The sequence below is a fragment of the Octodon degus genome, unplaced genomic scaffold (assembly GCF_000260255.1).
Source record: "Octodon degus isolate 3935 unplaced genomic scaffold, OctDeg1.0 scaffold00013, whole genome shotgun sequence".
NCBI lineage: Eukaryota > Metazoa > Chordata > Mammalia > Rodentia > Octodontidae > Octodon > Octodon degus.
Window position 1 is genome coordinate 25826415 of NW_004524589.1, and position 17569 is coordinate 25843983.

General features: G+C 36.6%; 1 protein-coding gene across 3 annotated transcripts in view; it reads right to left on the reverse strand.

Moving 5' to 3' along the window:
• The window catches only part of Pibf1 (progesterone immunomodulatory binding factor 1), a 245520-nt gene that overhangs the window by 223021 nt on the left and 4930 nt on the right, over positions 1-17569 (reverse strand). For all 3 annotated transcript variants that reach the window (XM_023709663.1, XM_004626308.2, XM_023709662.1), the window contains exons 3-5: positions 13729-13829; positions 10455-10653; positions 6889-7008 (exon numbers count right to left, since the gene is read on the reverse strand). In XM_023709663.1, the coding sequence (XP_023565431.1) occupies positions 6889-7008; positions 10455-10653; positions 13729-13829 (420 nt within the window). The remainder of the gene's footprint in view (positions 1-6888; positions 7009-10454; positions 10654-13728; positions 13830-17569) is intronic.

Genomic DNA, 17569 nt, shown 5'->3' on the forward strand with positions numbered 1-17569 from the left:
ATAGGGATACGTGCATACCCATGCTGATAGCAGCACTATTTATAATACCTGGATCTTAAAAACACATACGTCCATTAACAGAAGGAAAATGTGGTTTTATACAAAAACAGTCTTATTCTTTCATAAACTTGAGGCACTCACAGGAAATGGATGAAGCCTGAGACCACGAAGTTAAGTGAAAAAGTCAAGACACACATGCTTAAATATTGCACGGCTTCTGTTATGAGAGAGCGAGAGCGTGAGTGTGAGAGCACGCGCGAGAGAGCGCAAAATAAAAGCTAGATTCACAGGAAGTACTCAGAAGTTGAAATAATTGCTCAAATTATTCTGTCACTTCAAAAATATTTTAAAACAAACGCTAATTTGGTTCATTTATACTACTGGTTTGTTTTGTTTATTGAAAAGAAAATTTTGTCCTTTTGTTTCTTCTTTGTAACAGACTTTTTTTTGTCTATGATTTGTTACTCTGAGTAATACCTCTGCCAATCTTTTAAAATGATTATATGCACTATACTAACCACTGTTATTTCCTAATTTTTAGCATAAAATTTTAATTTTCATATTAGAGTGTTCAATATTTTCTTTATTAATATGTACTGGTATCATACAAAAATAAAAAAATTAAAAATTAAAAAACACCTAAGAAATATGTTAGTTTCTCTTAGTAAGTCACCATGGTGTCATCATTTTTGAGATACTGGAGTATCTACATTTATCGACTGCTGCCTTCTTTTTTAATTTTGCATTTGTTTACCACTTGCTCTGCAAAATGCAGTACTATCTCCTTGTACTTGTCCTAGAATTATGCTATTTCAAACCAAAACTTGTACTGTGATTTCACAAAATTCAACTGTACGTTGCTGAGCTGTTAGTATTCATTTGACAGATCCTAATAGCATTTATATGTTCTCAGGATATAAACTCAGCTCCTCAACTACCAGATTATAATTTCTACTTTCCGAACTTTTGTTTTATTGCGAATAATTATTAATTTGTAAAAAGTACAAACAACCAAAGTTACAAATCATATTTTAAAAACCGTATTTTTGTTCAAGGTCTCACAATGTTTTTAATTTAGCTTCTACTATTTTCCTTCCTACCGTATGACATGCTATGATTTATGTAAGTAAAGTTCAACATGATAAGAGAAAATAGCTTCCAATGAAGCGTAAGGGCTTTTTAGGGAAATCGTGGGGCTAACAATATCAAATATTCTACTTGCACAGATTGGGTTCTCTTTATCCATTTGCATCTGCCTCATGTAGCAGCCACGTAAACTCCAGTCACCCACACTCTGAATCTTGACAAAATATTAACTACCTGAAGTCCCAGGAAAATGATCAGGTTCAGGCAGCTGGCAGAAGAGAGTCCATCCACAAGTAGGAGAAAACATCACCTGGGAGAATTTCCTGACCTTTTTGTTTTTAATGGTGTTTAGCAGAGGGCAGACCCACTCTGAGTCAAGTTGCGTAGATAAAAGCATAATGGAAAATCCTTAGTTTTTTTTTTTGGGGGGGGAGGTGGGTACCGGGGATTAGACTCAGGACCTCTGGCTTGCCAGGCAGACACTTATGCTGCTGAGCTATCTCTGTGGCCCCAATCCTTAGCCTTTTGAGCTTAGAGAACTAGAAGACAGTTTGGGACAACCTACTGTGAAGCAGGCATTTCAAGAGAACCACAGGGGGAGCTCTGAATTTTGAGGATAATTCTGCATAAATCTCTGCTACCCTCTGAACAACATATGTATGGGAAACTTCATACAGCCCAAATACTAAGGCCAAAAACCTGATACTAATTCTACTGCTTCTAAAATAAAAACATCAGCATTGTTCACAGAAATATAAAATTAATAATCTATGAAACATAATAGTAACAATGTTATCTTCTAAAATTTTTTTGATTTCAATAAGTTTAAAGTTACTAGACATGTGAAGATACAGTAACACGTGAGACATTCTTAAAAGACAAACAATGACCAACCTGTAATGACATATTAGAATTAACAGAAAATATGTATATATTTAATAAATATATTAGATATGTATCTATTTATCTATATAAATAAATATAGATTCATATTAAATGCATAATTTATGTTTATGAGAAAAAGTCTTAACACATAGTCCAGGCTGCCCCTAACCACCTATGTAGTTCAGGTGGCCTCAAACTCATAGTGATCCTCCTCACTGGGATTATAGGCATGTGGCAGGTAGGACAAATTTATAGCAGTTATTTTAACTATTCTCAATGGTACAAAGGAAAAAAAATTATTTAAAATTAAAAAACAGGCTAGAATAAAAGCTATAAATAATCAAGTGAAAAATTTCACGCTTAAGAATTTACCCTAAAGAAACAAAACAAGACCCTCCTTTGGTTCCACTTTTTCTGTCACTGTCAACCTTTTTTCTTTGTTCCTCTATGCAGCAAAATTACTCAGGAAAGGTTACTTACAGTTTTATGTTCAAATGTTTTCCTCAATTGAACATAAAACATTGCTTACTCCCAAACACACTGTCATCAAGTTTTCCACCAGAACCTGGCTGGACAAGGTTCTCAATGTCCTTGATAAACTCAAATTCGCCATCTTCACCTAACTGGATCTTCATCTAAATGCTAAATGGATCTACCAATGACATCTCAAACAGTTGAGCACTTTCTCTTCCTAGATAAACTTTTTTCTCTTGGCTTCAAAGACATGAAACTGACTGGTTTCCACACCTTACTCCCAACTTCCCTTCTTTTTCCTACACTGCAATGCTGCAGTGCCCTAGAGTGCAGGCACCATCCACTTCTCTATACTCACCATTTTCTGGTGACTTCAGCCTGGCCTTAAGGATCATTTCTGTGCTAATGACTCCCAAATGTGTATCATCTACACTCAGACTTACTCACCTACCTCTCTACAACTGTGCACCTAATAGGTATCTCAATATGTCAAGAACCTGAACTCTCTTTTGTACTCAAATCTTTTTGCCTTATATTCCACCCAGCTCAATGAAATACAACTCCATCCATTCCGTTATTTAGGCCAAAATCCTCAAAATTAACTTGACTCCCTTCTTCTATACTCTTCATCCAACTCATAAGGAAATCCCATTGGTTCTATTTCTAAAACATATTCAGAATCCAACCAGTTCACACCACTTCCACTGCTGTCATGTGGCAGCAGCACTTTTGGTTATCACCTATTCTACTAAAGTCAACCTCCTCAGATTTCTCTTTGCATCTATCCTTATCTATTCTCAGCAGACCACTATCTAGAACATTAAGAAAGTTCCTTAATACCCATTAAAAGTAATTTGATCAAACATTTCTTGAAGGTCTACTTGGTGTTAGCCAGAATCCTTAAATATAGGCCAAAAAAATGTCCTATCTCCTTTAGAAATGCTACGCTTGATTTCACCTAATGTTAAAGTCTTTCTAAGGACTTCAACAGAACTCTGATCCTATTCCCAATTATCCTTTTCCTTTCAATTATCCCAGTCACACCAACCCCTTCACTGTTTTATGAACAGTGAGTCACACTCTTGATTTTGCATTGGCTTTTTCCTCTGCTTGAAAACTCTTCCTTGGTTAAGCTGTTGTCTCCCTGTTCTCCTCAAATCTTGGCAAATTCCTAAGTTCCTCCGGAATTTTGAACATGCTTTCTTTCCTGCTTCTAATGCGGTGCTCTATTTACCTTATTCTCATGTATTTTGTTCTTTCATCCACTGCAGTTATTACCTTCTACCACACTATATGATTTGCTTATTTATGTTTATTTATTTATTTTCGGAACTGGGGATTGAACTCAGACCCCTGCGCTTGCTAGGGAAGCACTCATTCTACTGAGCCATCTCCCAGGTCCTTAAAATGTTTTACAGATAATTTTTTTCCAGTTGTCCTCTTAAACATAGACTCCACAAAGACAAGGACTGCTGTTTTGTTCAGTGAGATATACCAAGTACATAGTACAATGCCTGACACACAGTTGACATACAATTTCTACTTATAAAATGAATTTCCTTCCTTACAATAATACCCATGTGAAGTAGGTACTGTATATCATAATTGCTATTTTACAGAAGTTGTAAGGGAACAGAGAGGTCTAAGATTTTTCTATTTAGGAGACAACTCAAAAAACAGTATCTTGGGGCTGGTGAGATGGCTCAGTGGTCTAAAGCACCTACTTAGAACAAGCTTAGCAAAGCACAGGGACTGCAGTTCAATTCCCCAGCACCACATGCCAGCCAGCCCCGCCCCCTGGTGGGCTGAGCTGGCCACACACACACACACACACACACACATAAAAAAATAATTTTTTTTTTAAAAAAAGCCAGTATCTTTTAATTCCTCAAATAATGCTGCAGTAATAGATAATATAATGACCCATTAAAAAAACCCACAATATGTAGCATGACTTTTTTTTTTTTTGTGGAACCGGGGATTGAACTCAGGCCCTTACGCTTTCCAGGCAAGTGCTTATTCTATTGAGCTATCTCCTCGGCCTCATAGCAAGACTTCTTTTAAAATTATATGTAATATTTATCATCTCCTCATTAAGGTCTTTTTTAAAAAAAAAAAAAAAAAAAAAAAAGCTGTTTAGCTGTGTGTGGTGGTGCATACCTGTAATCCCAGCACTTGGAAGGCTGAGGCAGGAGGATTGCCAAGTTTGAGACCAGCCTACGCTAGAGTTCAAGGCCAGCCTGAACTGCATAGCATGACCCTGTCTCAAAAAGACGAAGAAAAAAAAAAAAAGAAAGAAAGAAAGAAAGAAAAAGAAAAAAGAGAAAGGATAAATTTAAGATGCTGAGCTTAGAACTACATGTCATACTGGCTGTATGATGACAGTTAAATACTGTCTGATAGCAAGAAAGCAGCAAAGTAGAGCACTGAAAAAAATTAAGTTACAACTTTATTTCTGGGTAATAGATCGTTGACAAAAACCATCCTTGAAATAAGAAATACGATAAGTATGTGTGTGCAACTTTACTAAAATAATATCTTTACTTCTAAACAGAAACATGGGAATGCAATAAAATGAAGTACAAACAGTATTGTTTCCCATTTGAAGGACAAGAAACATTAAATGACTTGATTAGCCACAGAGAGGATGCACATGCTTGTGATCCCAGTTATTTGGGAGGCTGAGGGGTCTGGAGGACTGCACATTCATGACCATTCTGGGCAACTTAGGAAAACCCTGGTCAAAGTGATTGAATGAATGAGTGAATGAGGAAGTGAGTGAGTGAATGAATGGCAATATACAGTGCTTGTCTAGCATGTGCCAAGCCCTGGATTCAACCCCCAGTACTACCAAAAAGATTTGTTCAAGCTCACACAATGAACATGGACTGTATGTTCAAGATACTATCAAATGTTCTAACTCTAATGTATTAGAAGTCAAACTCCCTAAGGGCAAGTATTCTGTCACATTTAGTACTGCCAGCACCTGGCACAGTACTGTGTGCATCACTAGCACTAATGCTAGTATTAGTACACATTCTCAGAACAAGTATTATAAGTTAATTGTATTTGACAAAGCAGAATGACTGACAAATGGACAAGAGCTGCCATTCATACCAGATAAGGCAAGAATTAAGAGCAGCCTCTACTTGTAAACTTGAAGACGACAGAGTATCTTTTTTTTTTTTTTTTTTTTTGGTACCAGGGATTGAACTCAGGACCTTGCACTTGCCAGTCAAACATTTACTCTACTGAGCTATCTCCCTATCTTTCTAGTCCTTATACAGTAAAATGAACCAACCTATTACTATTTTTTCTTAGCAAACTATAACTACATGATAGTATTTTGGAATGTATGGTCAAAGCCATAATCAAGCTAATCATTACTTGACCCTCCTATCAACAGAAGAGTTATGATTATATAATTTATCAACTAGTTTGCAATATATTCATTTAAAAATGAATGAGGTGCTATTAGTACTTAGATTTAAGGGCTAAAAGGGTCAGTCCTAGTCAAATCAAAACTGACAGTCAAACTACAAAAGTTGCAAGTATTTTCTTACTTAGGGCATCTGAAAGAAATCCCCTGCATAGCCTATCCTATACTCCTTGTGCAGGACACAAGAAATATCACTTTCTTGATAGAGTAACATTAAAAATACCTTCTTGATAGAATAACATTAAAAATAGACTTAAAATATTAAACTCTTATATGCATATATCTCAACAACTTTCAGTATGGCTGTTATGGTTAGGCATCCCCCAAAGCCTCATGCACTAACAGGTGGAATTTTCGAGAGGTGGCTGGATTGAGGGTGTGTACTGCTGGAATTAAACTGTATGATGCTGGCATTAAGGGTGCATGATTACTGGATTAGTCTCCTGATGGTTAAACAAAGTTCTGGGTGTGGATAATGGGAAGGCTCACCCAGCACATAGAGGAATAAAGGAGATGTATGCTTCTGCTACTTCCCTACTTCACTGCTTCCTTGCCTTCTGCCAATCATGAATTGTTCCTCCTCTGTGATGCCCCTTTGCCATGCTACCCTGCCTCGGGCCAGTCAACTATGAACTGAAACCTCTATAACTGACCTACAATCAACCAGTCCTCCATTAACTTTGGGTGTCAGGTATTTTGTTTCTGCGACAAGAAAAGTAACTAAGACAGTGGTACATATTAAGATTTTAGGAGCAGCTTAAGAAAATGAGTTACAACTACTAAATGCTAAATTAGGGATTACAGGTCAATATCATAAACTTATCTTCTCAGTTTTTAAAACAACTTCCAGTTTAACCTACTTCTCATTACTCATGAAAATCACAGCAGTAAGCATTCTCAGGTTCCATTTTTCCATCACTGTGACACTCTTCACCATAAATAATGAGAAATTCCTTATAGAAAAAATTGGTGCTACTTCTTATCAGTGATCAAACCTTACAAACCTCTGTCAGTTGCTTCAGCTGGCCTTTATTTGTACTTAATTCTTCTGATAGGTCATTCTTTTTCACCTGTAGTTCACAGATTTCCTTTCTTAATGGACTCACTAGTTCATAGAACCGAATCTTGGGAGAAAAAAAAAGAATAAGCAATCTTAAAGTGTAAATTACAATTGAAATTTGCTAATTTGCAAGACAGTAGTATGCTTTATTCATGCTTCACTTTCCATGGTTTCTTACCCATAGTCAACCACTTCCCGAAGATATTACACAGAAAATAAAAAAAAAAAAATAAACAATTCATAAGTTTGAAATAGTTACTTTTTAAATTAAAACTAAATTATTACCTGGGCATGGTAGTACATGCCTACAGTCCCAGCTACTCAGGAGGCTGAGCAGGAGGATCAAAAGTTTAAGATCAGCCGGAGCAATTTTTTTTTTCAACTTGGTAGGACAGTTTCAATAATTAACACATTGCATACTCTCTTCCTATGGTTATTTGCTGTACAAGATGCAGACATGATATCCTATTTACAAACACTATTAGAACAAATCCCTCTATTCATTAAGGGAATGTAACTATGTATCTATCCTAACCATTTTGAATACACAGATACAAAATGGACATTCATCTGTATCCCCTTTTTTGTTTAGTTCTGTTACTTTTGTTTGTTTGTTTTTGGTAGAACTGGGGATTGAACTCAGGCCTTTGAGCTTGCCGGGCAAGCACTTATTCTACTGAGCCATCTCCCCAGCCCCAGCCTGAGCAATTTAGTAAGACCCTGTACTAAAATTTAGATTTTTTTTTTTTTTTTAAGGGCTGGGAATATAGCCCAGTGGTAGAATGCTTATTTAACATATCTGAAGCCCTGGCTTCAATCCCCTGGCCCACAAAATAAACAATTAAATAAAGAAAACTTACAATGTTTGATTCCATTATCAGCTATTGTCAATTTCTTATGGTGTCTAACTTAGAAATGAAATAATCCTAAGTATGTATGCATAATAATGTGGTATATACTGTAAACCATGTTGCACTAGTTGTGGTCATTCACTAGTACTCTTGGAATATATCTCCATGGATAAATATTGGAAACAACTCAAGGGCTGTGGAGATAGTATGATCTAAGCACCTGCTTGGTAAGCTCAAGGACCTGAGTTCGATCCCCGGTACTGCATGCCAGGCCAGGCCCAGAAGCCACGCCAGTCATCAAAACAGAGTCTGGTGGCACACGCCTGTAATCCCAGCACTGGGGAGGTTGAGATAGAAGGATCCCTATGAGTTTGAGCTGGGTAGTGAGACCCTGTACCAAATAAATAAAAGATTAAAAAAAAAAAAAAAAAGAACTCAAGTTTAATTATCACTAACAGAAGAAAATAACTACAAGTAAGCAGAAATCACTAACTGAACCTACTACCGTACTTCACATCTTAATGTTCAGTTAACAAAGATCTACATGGTCTGTAACTCCTCACCCAACAGTTATCCCTTGTTTTCCTCTCTTTACACACACTACCTTTTACTCCACAGTACTATCTGCTTATAAATCCCCTGGACACATGAAGTGTTTGAGGGCCTTGTTCTTGCTGCTTTTTCTGAGAACAGCTCTTCCCACATATAAATCCATGGTTCCGGTTCAGGCCTTGTCTTTCTTAAAGTCCTGCTGTCACCTTGCCAGTAAAATCTCTGTGATTCCCTGGCCTCGGTTTTTTTTTTTTTTTTTTTTTGCAGTACCAAGGGTTGAACTAGCTGAGCTATCTCCCCGCCCCTCCCTGACCCAGTTTATAGTAGCACCCCTACATGGCTACACTCCCTAATCTCCTGTTCTTTCCTCCCTATCAACACACATTCCACATTACTCTCTATGTTGTTCTGCTAGAAGGTAAGCTCCACGCAGACAATAATTTTGTTTATTTTGTAGACTGCTCAATCTCCAATGCCTAAACATATGAGAAACAAGAAATATGTGATAAAGAGACAAAGTCCACTTCTCTGCAATGCTAAGGATTGAACCCAGAGCCCTGCATATGCCAGGCAAGCACTCTACTCTACCACGGAGTTCATTCCAGCCTTTATCTTTGTTCTTATTTCTTGGCAAAGTTCCTCTTGCTGCTGCCACTGCAGTGTAAGGGATACTCAGGATGAAAGGAGATATCTTCCTTATCAATACTTCTCTTTAGTTCAGATTTTTCTTCCCATTCATAATTTTCTCATGAGAATTTGCTACCTAGCTCAGTCATATGAGAGTTTCATATGACAAGACCCTACAAAACTAAGGAAGACAACACTATGTATTAAAATGAACATTAAGAAATTCATATTACTTTGTTAAGTGAAATTCTGTATCACTTGTAATTTTTTGTTCTAATTCTAATTTGTACTCTCTTTAAAAATAAATAAGTAAAATAAAAGTAAAAAGCCACCAGAAAGTTTAGAAGAGAACAATTAGAGTTTATTTATTGTATTGGCAAATAATCTGAAGCTCCTTAATATACAACATCAAGGATTTTAAGGCTAATGGAATGCATACTTATACATTTTTTTTTTTAAAATGTATTTGGTACAGGGACTACAGGGCCTATAGAATCTCACTACACAGATTGGACTCGTTCTGATTCTCCCATTTTCAGCCTCCCAAGCGCTAGGATTAGAGGTGTGAGTGCCACCACGCCCAGTCTCAAATCTCAGAGTGCCCCAAGGGCAGGGCTGGCACTGCATGCTGTGGATTGTTATTTATGTTTTAAGACAGGGTCCTGTTATATTCCTCAGACCGGCCCCCAACTCCTGGAATCAAGCAGTTCTCCTGCCTCAGCCACCAGCGTACCAGGGGCTACAAGCATGTGCCATTATGATTGGTTCAGTATTCATCTGTCTATAAAATCTCTTAATTTTACCATAACAAATATGAAAGATAAGGCCTATATGATATAAACAAAAGCTCTCTGGGAAAGCTAGGCATGGTAGCACATTCCTGCAATCCCAGCACTCGGGAGGCTGAGGTTGGAAAACCACTGCAAGTTTGGGACCAGCCTGGCTACAAAGTAAGCTGAAGGCCAACCTCAACTATGTATCAAGACCCTGTCTCAAAAAGACCAATAAAACCCTCTTTGGGGCTTCTCAGTGAATTTTGGAATACAAAGAGCAAACAATTTAAGACTACTTCCATATCTTAATCAGAAGTGCAGATCCTGAAATAATCTCACCACATAATTCTCCCTCTTCCTATACACTTATAATCACACTAACCCCTCCACAATCCCTAGCCAACCCTGGGCAACAATTCACCTGTACTTTATCTTCACAATTTTTCATTTGAGACCATTATCAAGTACTACTCTCTGATAAAATAATTCATTTCTAAAGTTATGTAGCTCATAACTTTAGAATCTTATTACTTTTGCAATGGTCAAGACCCTTTAAAATTTGGTGAGCTGAATATTACAATATTCAGATTAGTACCATAAGATAACTCATTAATTGAATACTTTGAAAGTAATGGCTAATATGTAAGACAGGCACAGCATCTGAAAAATACATGTACTTTTTTTCTTCAGTGATACAAGACACTTACTGATACATATTCAGGAATAGAAAGCTGATCCTCAGGAAAACCTTTTAGTTTCGTATATTGGTCTTCTGTCAACTCAAAGTCACGTAGGTTTCGACGAACATCTCCAGCTTTCTCTCTTAGCTGATGATTTGTCTCTTCTAGTTGTTTTTGTCTTAATAAAATAGTTTCCATTTCTTGTTTCATGAGTTCGTGATACTTTCTACATTAGGAGAGAATTCATAGAAGCTTCAAAGAATCTTTAAAAATTTAACTTTCTCAATATTCTCTACAGTATTAAAAACCTGGGAAATACAAAGTCCAGCAGTATTCTTGGATCCAGCTAAATGCTTATTTACTTAACCAATTAAACATGAAATAACAATTACATACTAACCAATCAATTTGTACTCACATAAATTATTAGGTGATATTTTAAAAAAAAACAATTAAAAAATCAAATTACAAAAGTATACATTTGTTCTGCTTAAGTGCTAAGTCTCACACATCTGCTCTGGACACTACTTATTTAAAATAATTTTCATTTCTCTTTTATTCTGGTACTTCAGGGAATTCGTTAAGCAATATACCAACATTTAACTATCATAAAGTATTCATTCAGTCACATTATATCTGCAATTATCAATCTCAAAGAACATTAACAGACACTGTTATTGTTACTTGTCTACCCAGAGATTTTAAGCAAGAAGGAAAAATATGATTTTTTTTCTCCTTCCTACTATGTTACTTCTGTCAACAAACATTATTTCTTCTGTCTTAAAAATACATGAAAACAACTCTTGACCCCATTTCACTTTCTCCTTGATTTCTTTCCCTATGGGAGGAAAACTTCAAAATGGGTCTCTCATTTCTTTCTTCTCTTTCATTTTTTGTATTTAGGACAGGGTGTACAGGGTATACAAGGTCTCACTACATAGATCAGATTTGTAGTGATCCTTCTGTTTATAGCCTCCCAAGTGCTGGGATTACAGGTGCGGACCACCATGTCCATCTCAATTGCCTTCTCAGTATGCACTGGTGTCTCAGTGTGCCCTGGGGGTGGGGCCAGCACAGGGATGGAACTCTGGGTCCCTATGTCTGCCTAAGCAGGTGCTTTAATCTGCTCAGCTATTTGGCCGGCCTTCCTTTCTTTCTTCTTAATCCCATGTCCATTAAGTAGTTGCCCTTACTCCTTAGATCTCAGTGCTGCCAATAATACCCACATTGTTAATGGTTCTTAGTCTTTTCTACACCCAGAACCTAACAATAGTACTTTTCACATTTAATCTCTCCTTTTGTATGTGTGTAGTATAGGGGATCGAATTCAAAACTTATGCATACTAAATAAGAACTCTACTCCTAAGTTTAACCTTCCTTCCTTGATAAAGTTTTTCAAATCTGATCTCAAGAAACCACACTTGCTGCACATTCTCCTTTTTTACTATAGAATCTTTTCATTCTTAATAGTGAGTATATGGTCTTCTCTGACTACACTCACTTCCTCAGGGAACATACCGGTAATGATTGTAGATTTACATGTTCAGACCATAACTTTCATACATGCCCATGTGGAATGCTTTTTGTTTTTCTGAGATAGGGTCTTGCTCTGTAGTCCAAGCTAGCTTCAAACTCTTGGTGATCCTCCTGCCTCAGCTTCCCGAGTGCTGGGATTACAGGCATGCACCACCACCATGCCTGGTCCATGTGGAGCTTTACGTAGATAACTCTAATTTAACACGTCCTACTCTTTACTCACAAACCCTCATTTGGATTTTCTCCATTATAGTTGGTAACAACTCCATCTTTTATAATGTTGGTGCAATCCCTGGTTCTTTCTTTTTTTTCTTAAACCCCTTATCTAATCCTTCAGGACATCCTATTACTCTGCCATCAAAATATGTTCATGATCCAACCACTTTTTAATCATCATTTTCTATCAATAGCAATGCTGCAGTAGTCAACAAAGTCCCACTCAGCATTGTTCAATATGTCTAGCAAAGTACTTTCCCAATAGTATCGGCATCGCCTGGGAATCTGGCAGAAATGCAAATTCTCAGGAAGTCTTCCAAGGTTCTTGTTAAAGTCTGAGATCCATCTAATGTCCTAGCTAACAACTGGTCAAGTAACTTTTTAGAAAATATTACTAGTGAAATCTTAAAAAAACAAAGATATTTACTTTACACATTTACTCTAATTAAAATACAGAAATACATACTGACTTTTAATACAGAAGTATGTTTTGTTTTCATATTTTATGATTTCCAAGCTCAATTTCTTTATAAAGACAGGAGACCTTATTAGCTTGATTTTTGGTCCCAATTATTATTATGATTATTATTATTTTCATACCAAGAATCAAACTCACAACTTTGTGCTTGCTAGGCAGGTTTTATGCCACTGAACTACATCCTTGGCCTTGGCCCCAATTTTTATTTTATTTTATTTTTGAGGAACTGGGGATTGTACTTAGGCCCTTGTGCTTGCCAGGGAAGCGCTTATTCCACTGAGCCATCTCCCCAGCCCCTGCCCCCAATTTTTAAACCTGTCTTACTTATAGTTCATTTGATTATTTTTTGTTACTATTATTGACAGTTTCCGATGAATTTATCTATACTTTCAATAGAAACAATGCACCTTTTTAGTACTCATTATTTTTAATTAAATTACGTAAGTGTAATAGGTATAATTGGTACAGGCACAGTTGAGATTAAAAGGTAGATTTGCGATAAGCACTCTGCTAAGCAGAAGAAAATATGTAGGGATATCAGAAAGTACCTCAAGCCAGGAAATTCCAATGGGCCATGATAATCAATCAATCAGTATGTTTCACAAATAAATGAAAAAAGATTAATAATCTAGACAACAAAACTGTGTGTTCAGTTTAGAGCAACTTCCGGTGTGGTCCACTTACACTGACCTATGCTTACTTAATGAAAGTTGAATTTTTACTTTCTGTGTTTAATATACTCTATCAAATAACCTGTTTTTTGGTGGTCTAGACATGAAAGTTATTAGTTTTAACAAAATTTCTCTATTTTATTTTTTGTTTGGTTAGTTTTTTGGTGTTTGAGACAAGGTCTCACCATCTAGTTCAGGTTGGCCTTGAACTCACTATGTAGTACAGGCTGGCCTTGAACTTGTGGCAATACTCTTGCCTCAGATGAGTGCTGGGATTACAGGTGTGAGCCATCATGCCTGGCAAAATTTCTCTATTTTAACTTACAATAACATGCGTAAATAGGTAACAAAGTTACTTTTAGTTGCTAAATACTTTTTTTTCTTTTTTAACTTTACTTACCTGGCATCCTTCTGTTGAAAAGTCAATTGGTTGTCTAATCTCAAAGTTAGTAGTTGCTTCTGATGAAGTGCATCATTAAGTTTCTCTTCTAATTCTTCAATCTTAATAAAGAGAATAAAGCAAAATACGTATTTTTCAGTGATTATAAAGAACAGTCATCAGTTTAAAAATAAATATATTTTTAAAAAATAGGACTGGGGTGTAACAGCAGCAAGGCAATTGCCTAGCAAGTATAAAGTCCTAGGTTCAATCCCAGCTCCACCAAAAACAAACAACAAATAAACCAAAAAAAACCACTTAAGCAGGACAAAAATGGGTAGATTTTTTTCTTTTTTTCAGTAATCACTATGTCTGTAAACTACAAAATCTGCTCATATTATGGTTTGAAGCTCATGCTTCATAAAATTCTCTTGGAAAGTATCATTAACACTACTGAGACACTTACTGACAACTGAGACTTCTTGTTTGTGCCTTACCCAAGTAATTGTTTTCAAGTCAATTTGCCTGAAACCCAGCATTTGCTCTCCAGATCGATCGATCCTTCCTTCCTTCCTTTTTGGTGCTTGAGAACAAACTCATGGCCTCACACATACTAGGTTAGTAAATATCCTACCACTGAGCTACATCCTCAGCTCCTATATCTATTTACCTGACTGTTACACATCTTATGGGCATTGTTATAAACAAATGAAATAAAATATATAACTGACCTTACCTAATCCTGTTTTTAGTGAATTTCTCTGGATTCTAAAACAAAACAAAACATCATTTTAATATACTGGCCTGGACTATTATATCAGTTTCTTCATTGATTTCCCTACCTACAATTTAGTCAGTTTCTATATCTATCTTCTTTATTTCACCTTTAAAAAATGTTATCAAAAACTTACTCAATTTTAAATCCTTCAGAGGATTTTCATTGTCTTCATAAAGAATTCTAAGACACTAGTCCTTCATCTGACCTTTGCTAATCACTTTCTTTATTATATGCTTAAGTGGAAACTTTATTCCAGCTAGAATAAATGCTTGCCATTCCTTAAATATGCTGTGTTTTCTCTTAAATATCTATGTCCAGAGATTTTGCTTAATCTATTTAGGAAATTCCTTATTCTTTCCCTTTTAACTCAGGAAACTGTTTGCTTTTTAAAATAAATTTAGCACCAATCCTTAACATTTTCAAGCAAACCCCTCTTGTATCATTGAGTTCCCTTTCTCTACTGGATTATCCTTATGACTAAGCAAACAGATCTTATCTCCAGTTACCAAGACAGCAACATTCCTTCATCACACGGCTCCATTTGCTATGCTATAACTTTTTTGCTTCCCTTGGTAAAGATACCAATGGTCTCTGTCCCATATAGTCCAGTTAAGCTATTCTCATCAAGTCCTTGATGCCCAGTCTAGTGGTTATTTCTGCATATTTTTCCTGACAACATGATTGTGACAAAGCTCACAACTTAACATTCTCTTCTGGCTTTCATGATACTGCTCTGGTTTTCCTCCTCACTACAATGGACACTCTTAAGCTCCTTGATCTCTTTTGCTGGATTCTCTTCTACCCATTCTGAAATGTTGCACGGCCTCTTGACTTGGTTTATGGCCCTTTCCTCTCCCTAGATAATATCCTCAAAACTCATGGCTATGTCATCCATAGCTGAAGCATATTTAGATACATAGTCATGGACTCTCTCTAAACTCTAATTGACAATTCACTTAGAAATCTAACAGGAATGTAAAATTTAGTATGTTTAAAACAGAGCTTATGTTTTATCTCCCAGGTCGGTTTTTGCCAGCCTTCCATTTCTCAAGAGATGGCACTAATGGAACCTTACACTGGGCAATAAGTTACTGTCTTCTGCTTCTGCTTTAGTTCCTCTACCACTCCTGTGCCACTTTGAATACGAAAATCAGCTCATGTAACACCAACTGCCTCAAGTCTCCCAGTGCTATTAACAAACAGCAGTGACAGGCCTGACTCTGTTCATTTCCTACTTCTGTACAGCCCATCAAGAATGGGCTTTATATTTTTAGGTTTGTGAAAAAGGACCATGAATAGAAACTCAAAAAAACCAAGAATGTATGACAGATCAGATGTGGTCCACAATACAATTAATACTGCCTAGTTCTTTTAGAGAAAGTTTGCTGAGTCTATTTTATTTGCTTTTTGTTTTGTTTTGTTTTTTGAGACAGGGTCTCACTATGTAGGTCAGACTGGCACGAACTCATTATGTAGCAAGAATAGTAAGTCTCAAACTCACAATGATCTTACTGCCTCAGTCTCCCAAGCAGTGAGGTTAAAGGAGTGTGCCGCAACATCCAGGGTACTGACTCCTACTTTAAAATTAAAAAATTGTTAAGTGACTTGTCACATGACCTTAAAGATGCATTTGTTTTTTGAACAAGTTCATCACTTGAAATGAAAACTACCTTAAAAAAGACTCTGTTGTGTTAACTGCTATATCCCAGCAACATGTGGTCACATCCCTCATAATTACTATCTTGTGAATGAAGAATATGCTACCTCTAGGGGACAAAAATATATCTTCAGGGTTACCACTTGTACAATTTCAACTAACTTCTAAATTCAATTCCTCAGTGAAAAATGAATGGGGAATGCACTCTAATAAGGAACTCACAAGTCTCTAGCAAGAGGTAGACAAAATGGGCTTCTACCATTTGAAAACTGATAGGCAAGATGAATGAGGAAGAAAGGAATAAAGAAGTGTAGTAAGCAGTGGATGAGGACAAAAATGTACAGCTAGCACCTTTCTACTATCAGGAAGTTCAGCCTAGTAGCTAACAACCTTTCAAGGCTCTCTTAGAGTTCATTTTCATCAATCCAGGCATCAGTGTTTTTAAGTTGTCTTGGACCTGTTTGATCCTATATAGATAGCAAGAATTAAATCAACATGATAAGCATAACATAATCAAATGCACAATTAAACTGAAACTACAATAAAGCTGTTTGCCAAACATTAGTATTGCTGCCAAACTGACATGGGAAGTTAAGACTGACATATTTTCTTTCTTTCTTTCTTTCTTTTTTTTTTTTGTGGAACTGGGGATTGAACTCAGGCCCTTGCGCTTGCCAGGCAAGCGCCTATTCTACTGAGCCATCTCTCCAGCCCCACGACTGACATATTTTCTAACAACAAAAAGAAAAGGCTTTCATGAACAGAAGAAAATCACTGACATCAACTCTTCCCTTTTTCTGACTTAAGTCTGGACTTTATTAGTAACAGTAATAAAAAGCTTACATTTCCAGGCTTCCCATGCCACATACAAAGGGCTGGTCATGCTGCATAATTCTAGTCAACTGAAGTCATGGCTTTAGTTCTGGGGAGTTCTTTAGAGACAATGACTCATGACAATGCCTCCTATTCTCATCACCCTTCTCCTTATTACTACCTCTAATATGAACACACACTGGAGGCAGATCAACTATCTCAAGATCTTGAGGGGAGAATCACATGCTAAAATGCTGAAGGGAATCTAGGCTCTGAACAATAAATGCCCAGTAGTAACCATGCCAAGTGTCTTCTGTCACCAAAAGCCACCATTTTCTAAGACTGATGTTAACGGCTGAACATAATCCTCAAAACCTTAGACAGCTGGTTTATTCTCTTTAAAGTTCACTCTCTTTCAAGAGCAGAAATAAGAAATAAAACTCAAATCACTAAACTCTGCAGAGCTACTTATATGTATCCAATGACAAGCACCTCAGTAGCTTAAAGTCAGGCCATTTAAAAGTTAAGTAGGGGGCCGGGGAGATGGCTCAGTGAAATAAGTGCTTCCCTAGCAAGTGCAAGGGTCTGAGTTCAATCCTCGGTTCCACAAAAAA